This window comes from Mixophyes fleayi, chromosome 5, assembly GCF_038048845.1.
Source record: "Mixophyes fleayi isolate aMixFle1 chromosome 5, aMixFle1.hap1, whole genome shotgun sequence".
In the NCBI taxonomy this organism is placed as follows: Eukaryota; Metazoa; Chordata; class Amphibia; order Anura; family Limnodynastidae; genus Mixophyes; species Mixophyes fleayi.
In genome coordinates, this window is record NC_134406.1 from 245,652,398 (window position 1) to 245,663,876 (window position 11,479).

At 38.1% G+C, this 11,479-nt stretch overlaps 1 protein-coding gene across 2 annotated transcripts; it reads right to left on the bottom strand.

Moving 5' to 3' along the window:
- Positions 1–1,459: 1,459 nt before the first annotated feature.
- LOC142159160 (RNA-binding protein 12B-like) lies at positions 1,460–11,474 on the bottom strand. Of its 2 annotated transcripts, none has more exons than XM_075213803.1 (2): positions 11,410–11,474; positions 1,460–3,452 (listed from the first exon to the last, which is right to left on the bottom strand). In XM_075213803.1, the coding sequence occupies exon 2, from the start codon at positions 3,426–3,428 to the stop codon at positions 2,142–2,144; it is 1,287 nt and encodes a 428-aa protein (XP_075069904.1). In that variant the 5' UTR covers positions 3,429–3,452; positions 11,410–11,474; the 3' UTR covers positions 1,460–2,141. The 2 variants fall into 2 exon arrangements, with proteins under 2 accessions (XP_075069904.1, XP_075069906.1); XM_075213805.1 differs by lacking the exon at positions 11,410–11,474 and adding an exon at positions 11,057–11,229.
- Positions 11,475–11,479: the final 5 nt, after the last annotated feature.

An 11,479-nucleotide genomic window follows, 5' to 3' on the forward strand; every position in this document is an offset into this window, starting at 1 on the left:
CATATTGCACAATGGACCAGCTAGACTGCAAAGGTAAAAGTATTGAGTGGGCTGTGTGTGTGTTGCAATGTTGGTTGTGGTTGTTGTCGTGTGTTAGCAATGTAGAGGATGGTAATAGGGTAATCTAGGGAAATTAAGATGATGATGGTTGAGGAATATCATAAGCTTGTCTGAAGAGGTGGGTTTTCAGGGAACGCTTGAAGTTTTGAAGACTAGAGGAAAGTCTTACTGTGCGTGGGAGGGAATTCCACAAAGTGAGTGCAGCCCGGAAAAAATCCTGTAACAGAGAATGGCAGGATGTGACCTTCACTACATACAAGATTTAAAAAGTAAAAAGATGTAACAGACATTGCTATTCTCTTCTGTGTAAATAATAAGCAATTTCCTTATGCATTGTTGAAATATATTGCTAGGCAATTTTTATACATGTACATAAACAAATGGTTCCAATTAAACAGATCTGCAAAAGCAAGTAAATGACAGAGCTTCAACAGAACAATACTCAGAAGTCACAAACTGTGTGCATCCATATTTGCACAACACAAATGATGTTGCCAGTTCTTATTTGAGGACTCCTGTTCCTGGAATGTCCAGTTCTACTAAAGCAGGAGATAACATTCATAAGCCACCAGTATTGCTTAGTTAAATGACCATATAGTCAAGTTACAACCATCAAACATTACACAACAGTAATGAAAAACAGGTCTTAACATTTTTTCTAGCACATAAAATCCCACTAAAAACAAATGAAGCTAGTACATTCAATCCTTCATAAAACATGCAATTTATCTATATATCTACAAAAGCCTTAAAATCTTGTAAAAATGAACAATGTCCATTATCACACATTTTAAAAGAACCTGAACGAGGCCCATAGGTCATGTAGAGTCGGCATAAATTGCATCAGAAAAGAGGACACATTTTGTCAGGTATGCTGAGCTGGACTTTGCAAGAAGCATCAAGCTCTGCAAAGGTAAATACATATGCCAGAACACCATAGAGTCTAGTTTATATCAGTAGTATATGCTCCTGGTTGTCTTATTTATAGGATACAGAAAATCTGTGTGTGTCTGGACAACTATAAACAAGGATTAGTCAGTAACTGCATATGCATACTTTTATTGTGACATTGGAGTTAATTTTCTGTACACCAGAGTCTGATACGGTTGTCCATTCTGTCTAGCATTTGGATTTAAGAACTGGATTTATTACACAGATTGTTGGACACCAACCCAGAGACCTGTATTTGATCCTCATGCCTATTTAATTGTTCCCACCTTGTTCAGCATAAATCTGCTAACATCACCAGTGCGCCATCCATCAGTTGCACCTATTACTCAGCCAGAGTTTTGTAGGAAGGCTGCCTCCTCACGTGGAAGAGGTGTATATGTGGGTTTGAACTATACTACACATACATACACATACATATACATACATATATATACATACATATATATATATATATATATATATATATATATATATATATATATATATATATATATATACACACACACACACACACACAATACTGTTTTGAGCGCCAGTATCTACAAGGATTAGTCACATTTAACATTTTAAGTGTAATTGCATACAAATGCAAATCCAAAATAAAAAGTACTAATTAAATTCAATAAATACAACCACCTGTTCCCATTCCCTTTAAAAAGCAAATGAGAATCTGCTTTCGATCAAGTAATGGTGATAAGTCACCAACTTCTTAAAGCATAGTATAATATATTAGCCAGAGCAATGTTTATGTAGGCAGTGGGAGGGATTAAGTCGCAAATAGCCAATCAGAAGCAGCAGGTGATCGTCATCAGTTTGTAACTTGCACAAGGAGTCGAGCACCCACAAGTTATTGGTCTTCTGACAGGCACATATGCACCGGTGTACTGGGCTGGCTAAGTCGTAATAGCACAAACACACCCTAACTGTATTTGGTTCATGTTTACAATCCCCCTCCTTTCCCTGTTCTACCTCTTTAAATGTAAGGAGCCACAAGCAGCCAAAAGTGTAAGAGGCAACTGACTGCATATGGGTGCAAACATAAATGATGCTTTGTGCGCATATGCAGTAGTAAAATACTGCAAATTGAACATTGGGGCCGACTCTGCATGATCCGCATAATGCATATGCTCTTAGTCCCCTGCAGTATAAGCCTTAGGAGAAACATTGAACCCTTTCATTTGTCCCTCTGAGATGCGTAGCAGTAGAATCTCTGTTCCCAAGAAGCGTTGACGGTGCAAGCTCTCAGCGAGCACAGCTGCATGCTCAGTGGAAAACTTCACCAGCGCTTCCCCCATTCCGTCTCCATTATTGCCATAGAGTAAAACAATATCCTCTTGATCCACATTAAATCCAGAAAAAAATTGCTGAATATTAAATTTAGTTACATCAGCTGGAAAGTTTCTTAAGTAGATACATCTTTTACTGGAAAGTCCTTTGGTTGTTTTCTTTAGAGACGTTTTATATTGTGAATTTTCCACTTTCGTTGGCATTTCCTTTCTGTGAGCCTCCAACAGTTGCTGCATTTTCTCCACAGAAATGGGGAACACAGAAATGGAACGCTGAGAGAAGGTTCTTTGATGTAACTGAAGACATGCTTGCTGCTGCTGCTGCATACTTATTAGCATAACAAACGCTTCTCTTGTCCTCACACCCTGCTTGTCAAGAAGGAACGTAATCTGCGTGTCTGCCATTTCTGGATGACAGATGAATTTCTTAACAACTTCTTTTGTGATGTTAAATGGCAGATTCTGAAGATGTATATAGTACTGATGGTGATGGGGTGATCTGGACCGGGCTCCCTCCTTGCTCTTACCACCATCTTTCATCCAACCAGCAGCTTCGAACCAATGAAATTCACTAGCTAGCCTTACAGTGACTCGCCTGTTACATATATATTGAGAGTAAAATCCCATTGCGGCAGCAGCAGCTGCATGCTCTGCAGTACCAAACTTTACAATAGCATTGCCACAACTAACATTACTGAACTGATGAAAAATGATATCAACCACATGAAGGTCACCAAAGAAAGACCTAAGTTCATCTTCGGTTGTTCCAAATTCAAATCCTTGTATAATCACATAAATACTTCCATTCATTGTGGCTGGCAATGAACGTAAGCCGGCTCGAAGTATTTTTGCTCGCTTACGGGATGCTTTTCTTTTCTTCAACCTGGATGTTTGTAAATATGACTCGCAAGAGCGAGAAAGTTTGATCGGCGAGTCCTTGATAAGACCTCCGGCTCGAGCCAGGGCACAATAGGCATGTTCTACGCATGCAAACTCAATGTATGCCTCACCAAGTTCCCCACCGACAATGTACAATCCTCCAGGCGCAACTTCCAGTCCAGAAAAGAAATTCAAAATATCATTAGAGCCAACATCATCAGGAAGACCTTCTATGCGAACGAGGAGACCCATTCTTAGGCTGATATAAAAGGCCACCTGTAAAACAAGCACACTTTTGTTTGTAGATGTTGACCTTACATTGAATCTGCTTAAACAAGAGTTAAAGCTCCATATTAAACAAATCAATTTCTATTTAAATGTATAAGGAGTATCTGTTTTCATTTTTTTAATAGCCCTTTTAACATATCAGACTGGCAATGAAGCTTATACACACAGTGTATAATATAACTGTACATAGGCACTTCATTAGTAACAAAGAGCCATACCACATTATGTAACAAAAGTGACAAACTTCACTATAGGTTATGGAGAAATGAAGGCCAGAGAAAAGTAAAAATATTAAAAAACAAAAAAACAAAACAAAACTATATATAAAAAGGTATAACTGTCCTCCTATGTAGCTACAAAGGCTTCTGGGGAAATGAAAAATCAACACAATAACTAAAGTAATTGAGAAATCTGTTGAATACCATCTAGAAAGATCAAAATGTAATTTTAAGATGTATAAAATTAAATATGTGAACTTAAATTTAGGTACAAAATTTTAGTTATTTGCAGCGTAAATAACCCCGTCATCATTTATACTATACTTTAATCATTGAAAGGACATTTTTTCATACATTTTAACTAAACAGGTATAAAAGGTCTGATTAGTAGAAGCCACTAATCTGGAAGTTCTTACTTTGGGTGCAAAATTCAGATTAAGTTCAAAGTAATCTGGTAGTTTACCATGGTAATCCGGTGTCTTTTCATTTAAAAGATATGGCTAAGTGAAGTAAGCATAGAAAAACAAAGTTCATGAAAAAAAATACAAGTTATTCAGCAGAAATATATAACCAGTTGATCAAATCCTAAATTTAGATATTTTGGGTTCCTTGATTGTAAAATACATTCTACTGGGAACCATCTCTTTTGGGGGTCGCATAAAAATCACACACTAAAACTTAGGATTCAATGGGGACTGTTGGGAAGGGAGTTGGCCACAACAGCAATAAAGGATTCTGTGCAGAGTGATTGATACTTTGGCATCACGGTGGTTTAGTGGTTAGCACTTCTACCTCACAGCATTGGGGTCATAAGTTTGATTCCCGACCATGGCCTTATGTGTGTGGAGTTTGTATGTTCTCCCAATGTTTGCATGGATTTCCTCCGGTTTCCTTCCACACTCCAAGAACATACTGGTAGGCTAATTGGCTGCTATAAAATTTACCTTAGTCTCTCTCGGTGTCTGTGTGTGTATATGTTAGGGAATTTAGACTGTAAGCCCCAATGGGGCAGGGACTGAGTGAGCGAGTTCTCTGTACAGCGCTGCAGAATTAGTGGCGCAATATAAATAGCTGCTGCTGATACTTTGGGCATAAATCTAATTGCAGTTCACACGTGACAATATGGGAACTTTGATCTAAGTGATTACACTAAAGCAAAGAGAAGTCATCTGCAGCTTTCCTGCCATTATGGAACAATAGCCAGCATGCCCTTCCATCCTCACAGACTGGCAGAGAACTCTGAAGAGTTATACGCGACAACCATTGGGGAGGTTTCTAGGCCTCACTATACGCTACTGGCCTCCTTAAAAGTCATTATATTTACCACAGCAACCTACAATATGGTCATCATCTCAGCAACCTCTGATAGTTTAATAGATCAACTGATTGCTGCCCTGCATCAGTACAGAAGCAATATCTCCCAGCGGAAATCAGGAAGAGTGCTAGAATGGATGCGTCCGCATGCCCAAATAGGAAGCTATTGATCCGTGCAGTCACTTTGCCTTAGACGTCAGATGGGACTGGAGTCCCATCCATCACCACGCACCCCCTGCCCTTCTCTGCGGATTATCACAACCTTTACAGATTGTAGAGGTGGTGTGCAGGAGCTACAAGGTGTGTGTTCATGTCTTTTAGTTAAAGAGTGACTGAGAAGTAGGGGTTAATAGGTTAAATTCTACAAGCAACTTTAATTCACTGGCTTGTGCATGAACTACTGCAACCTTTATTAATATACATTGCTTTATATTGATGGCTTCCATGTATATTTTCAACATACTGTTGTATAATCTTGGCAGAATTGTTGTTTTTCCTCTGCTTTCAATATGACACAGCTGCTCAATATATTAATTGCATCAAATGCACAGGACAGACCTGTGCTGTGTCATTTCCAAGTGGAGCCGAAAAAAAAATCCTAATGCTGCATAGAATATCTAATTCTTTTGGTGAAAAAAAAACAAAAAAAAAAACAAAAGAAACCAATGATAAAAACGCTAGATTACAAGCAGGATCCTCACATCTTTGCCACCTTGCAAATCACTGTTTATCTATGCTGCTCCCATACAGGCTAGTGATGTGCATCACCGTGGTGCTTTGAAAATCATTAAAATTTATATAGGCAAAAAAAATAAAAAAAGTTCTCAGATGTACAAAACAAATAAAAAAAAAAAACACCCCAATGTCTGGTAACAGTATACATGAAGGGCTAAAAATTGTATTGATTAATGGGCAACGCCACTTTAGAAAATACAACCCAGCATTTAGAATCCTGAAAGTGGGTCAAAATTAGCCCCGCCCCCTGTCCAGCCAAGATGGGCAAATTTGAGAAAAGCTCCACCCACTTTCCTGTTAAGCCCCACCCCTTGTGGTCAACAAATCGGTATGTTCCCCCCCAAAATCTGAACCACTGGGAGACATGGAACAATTATATATCTCTATATAAAATTAGTATATCATAGGAGTAATCTGCAGAAGAAATTGTCCTATGTATCTTTTAGAACATTAGATGTACCCTCCTTGTGATTGCACTCAACAGCTACATCCTCCTTTATTCCTACTGCAAGGACAGACATTTCAAATGCTGAATACTCTACTGCCTCCATCTAAACATCACTCTACAATGTCAGAGTTTAAACTCCAAGAGTAAATAGCTTTCTGTGCTGGGAGTGTTTAAGGACATGCTAAAAATTTCTGTCAGACTAGTTTAAACACACTGCTTCGGTTTAATGTGAGACGAAAGTCAATTTCTAGAAGGAGGTAGGGGTGCGAGGTTAGTTACAAAAGTCCTCACAATTTATGCTATATCACCACAGAATCTAGAGCATGGTTGTCCAACCCGCATTTTAAATGTGCAGTGCTGAGTAGGGTGAAAATATCACCCACTGTTACCCTCATCGGAGGCTGCTCCATGAGCCATTTTTCCCGCCACCCTATTTTTAAATCTCTGTAGATTTCTATTAGTCCGCCTGATGCTACCTATATCGGTGACCATTTCAAACTGATCAATAAAAAAATGATTCATGGGTGCAGAAAGAGAGGAAAAAAAGTTTTTGGCATTTAATTCCACGAACCCCACTAAGGGGCAGATGCAGGTAAGTTAAATTGTAGCTGGTAATGGGACTACAGCTTTAATCATGATTCTGAAACAAGTTTCCTAACTCTTACTAACTTAATTTCCAAGTAAGTTTAATATGTTAACTATGTTTTCTATGGTTTTTTCGATGATCAGCTATCGTTAGTGTTAGTGTATTTTATGTGCGGCCCAAAAGAACTCGTCGTCTTCCAATGTGGCCCAGGGAAGCTAAAAGGCTGGACACCCCTGATCTAGAATGAACCAAGTTTTTTTTTGTTGTTGCGCAAGTTCCACCTAATATTTGTAAGAAAAAAAAAAAAAAAAAAGTTATTCCACAGCTCCAATTCCTGAATTACGGGAATGCTTATCATTTAATGACCTTCCTGATATGGGAAGGGTTTCCACCGTGCTGAAATCAACCAGGTTCCTGCTCAGTCATCAACCTGCGTATTACATTTCAAAGTCCAAGCACAATAAATATTGGCCCTGGGGCTTTGAACTTTGAAGGTCTGATGATGCAGAAGAAATTTGGGTCAGAGCTCCACTATAGTGTGCTAACAAGTCGACAGAGGGAACCCCAAAGTTAAGGGAAATGAGCTGGGGGATTACTTTTTACACAATTTCCAGATGGAGGAATTAGCATTTATACATCAAATGGTTTTAATACTATATAGTGTTCTATAAATCAGTTCACTAAAATAAAAACGTTTGAAGAGTGGCAGCCATAGAATTATTACCCAATTATCAAACAAAATATTTTGTTCAATTCATGGTTTTAAAAAATATATCATAGATTTAAGTGACAGATTATACACCTAGCAATTATAATGGGCACTTTTCAGAAACACTGGCTGTGGTCTATATTTTTATTCAGACCCATAGGGAACATTGTTCTCAACATTTCTATTCATTTTATAACAATAATCTAGTTAAAGCACCACCTCTAAAGCTGGGTACACACTACAGAAATTTCAACCTACTTTTTATGCCGAGCGATTTTACATGCGATCAATAGTCCGATCGCTCGGTCCATGGACTGCATACATACTAGCCTTGTTTAGGACGATAAAGGGAAGAGCGGACGTTCCTTTAGCGACTTTTTACAGCCATGTTGTCGTGAGCAATGACTGTAATTTCATACTCACTGTTGTGGATCGGTTGGAAGTTTATACACACTACACAGCGGAAACGAGGTTGGAGCGAAAATATTAAAACGTTACGACCAACCAAATGAGGCGACAATCGTCCATTTGGGCAGACTTTCGACCATCGTGTCACTGCACACACTGACCCGACTTTTGAACAAGCGGTCGTATGTCGGCTGATTGAGCCGATTATTGGACCAAAACCGTGTAGTGTGTACCCAGCTTAAGGGGAAGGGAATCAGTATGCAGCAGATGTCATCGCAATTGGGCTATTTAGTCATGAAAAGGTTTTGCTATATATGTCTCAGATGAAGAATTCTCATCAGTAGAGAATAGAATTAGGATTATATTACATGTTCAGAAGCCCAGTTTTTAGCTTTCAGATGGTTTGTGCTACATATGCAAACCTGCATTCTGTAAGTAAATCACATTAACACTATTTGTCACAATACTGATGTGCCTAGCTAAAGTCCAAAGGCCAATAAGTGTTTATGACAAACAGAGTCAGAATAGGGAAGTAAATTAGAAATGTTCAAATATAAACTGGTTGTAGCAGAAAATCAGATGGAAGCCCGGGTTAGCACACAAGCCGGTAGTCAGACATAAGACAGGTTAGATATTATTAAACAGGAAAAAAAAAGTTAGGTTATAAAAAAAAGTCAAGCCATCCTCATACCTTTCAACAATGTAGATTGCCTCGGCTTTCCACAATATGTTCCTACAGAAATAATCTGAGCTGGATTACAGCAACAAGTCCTTTAAAAAAACATTTATGATGCTAATGTACACATCTAACCGCAACCTCATTCACACTTTCAGTACTGTGTCCCCAGATGTAGACAAGTTTGAAGCCAGGGTGTGAAAAAGTGGTGGTACATCAATATATAGCATGTAAATGTTTAACAGCACATAGTAGTGATGTGACGATCATTTCAAATGCACCTCTATATAAAACAAAGTTCAAACATCCAACTAGTTCGGTTTTGTTTTTTTGATCATTCAGTTTTGGCCTTTATAGCCTGTCACTTTTCACTATCTTGCAAACAACTGATATTTATAATTATCATTAATTACAGTACAGCTAGGTACACACTACAGATTTGTCAACCAATCTCCGTGCCAATCACACGATAAACAACTGTTAGGTCCAATATTGCATTGTGTGTACGCTCCCACGATCCTGTGTTATCCTACCAAAGCACATGGTATAGTTTCATTTGATTTTATAACTGGACTAAAACTCTCTATAAACGATTTCAGGCAAATTCTACAGCATGTACGCACTCATGACTAGCAGTGCAGGCAGACCATAGAATTTACAGAGACACAATCTTTTCAGTCAATGGTTGTAACAGATGAAAATCACAGATCTGAAGGAAAGTTGCGTAGGTGTGTACACATATATCGGCACGATTATCGGGACCTTCAGTCGTTGGTAATATCGTTACAGATATCGCATCAAGATAAATATTCTGTAGTATGTACCTAGCGTAACTGATTAATTGAGACCTAGCTACTTTTTACAAACAGAATAATGGACTTGCACACAGTGATTGCAGATTAATAAAAATCATAAAAATGTATGCTTTTAAACATGAAATATTCAATTATTAATGTTAAAATAATATATTTTTGTGATAATGTTCTTTAAATGAGAGTCACACATTATTAACAACAATTCCAATGTTATTGCAGTTACAAAATAAGACACCATTAAAATTTGGCAGGTTTACATTTCATAAACATCTCCATTTATTATATGGCGCTTACAGTTTAAGAGTTTTTGCTACATACTTTAAAAATTTTCCCTTTTTACAACTGTCCATGGCTTAGAATAATATATTAGTTGTTTTTTTTTTTTCATAAAGACCATTAAAACACCTCAAGAAATTTTGTCATAACACCTCTACCAATTGCTTTCTTTTCCCTTTTACAACCATGGGCGGATTGGGGATTTAAAGTAACAGCGAAAGATATTCTAAAATTGGCTTCATGTTGTAGGGCCAAATCGTCAGTAAGAAGGGTCAAACTGGCATGACGTGGGACAATACATGCTTCACCTGTGAGCGTGATACTGCACTGAGGAACATGCCTCCTTACTGTCCCTTTAGATGGGACAATGTCCTGCTCAATTAGAAAACAGAAAATAGAGAGCACTATTTCCAAGTTAAAAATTATTACATACAAATGAAGAATAATTCTTAATCTGTATGTAATAAATAATTTTAGTTTGGAAGCAGCGATCTCAATTTTGTCTGTATTTTTTTGTCTATATGCTCACAACTACAGAGTCCTGTGTTTCGATAGCTGCGATCCAGACTTTATAATTCTTAGCACCTGATATTTCTTGTTGTCCTGCTCAGTTAGCACTGTCCCCCAAAATCAGTACTGTCGGCTAACAGTAATGCATTCCTACCTGTTCTTGAAGCTCTCATTACCTGCGGCTGGAGCTGGTGCCTTAAACTCTTGTCTGGATTATGGAATGTTTAGGGAAAAAAGATGAAATATGGAAAGCCATGGCCTCCCTCCACCAAACCAACGCTCACATTAAATTAAACAGCTTTCCAATGTAACAAATAACCCCCCACAAAAAAAACAACAGTATTGATAATGAATAACACACATTTAATAAAAACACCTATCCTCAACATTAAATAGCATTCCTAGATTTAAATTATTACACCCACATTGAATCCCCTGCACTCTATAGCAGTTTCCACAAATTTATATACCGTTTTTTTTTTTTGCTAAAGTGGACCATTTCCTTATTTTGGGTAGTTGCAGAATAATCAGGGACTGCTTTATTCCTAAATAACATTGTTATGAAAGCTTAAACAGAAGCTTGCGTCAGGTGTAGTGTGATGATAAATAAAAGTTTCTCATGTGAGGATTTACAATTTGATTCAATAAATAATTCTAAGCCAATTCCAAGACTAGTGTAACTCCACCAACATCATATTGTTTTTTTTTATGGATGTGGCTCTGAGTGGGCTGATAATTATAGGGCAGGCATGTGTGTAGATTTTTTATGTTACCTTTTAATGCCCATTTATTTTATTAGTTAGTGCCCTTTTCTATACAGTTTTGCTTTTTAAATGAATCCCCCACATTAAACTAATAAACACCAACAACGGGTCCCCAACTCACTACCACACTCACCTCTCTCCATCTGCAGCCTCATGCAGTACCCGGACCCCTGTAACTAACTTAGGTATGACGACCCATGACGTCATGAGGCCAGCCCTGTACAGTACAACACTCCAAGGTTTACATGTACTAACTAGATCAGTGTTGACTAACCTGCGACACTACAGGTGTTGTGAAACTACAAATCCCAGCATACCTTTCCAGCAATAAGCTGCTATTTATTGGCAAAGTATGCTGGGACTTGTAGTTTCACACCTTATTACTAATACAACAGGAGCTCTGTAGTAACACAGATGTGCAAGATCTATAGCACCGAGGTAAGAAAACCCAACACCCCGAGCCGCCTCTACATAACAGTTACACACCTACTACACGTCCGACACCCTGCTAAACATGCTCCAGTGCCTTCATGAAACAACACAACACTACGTCACT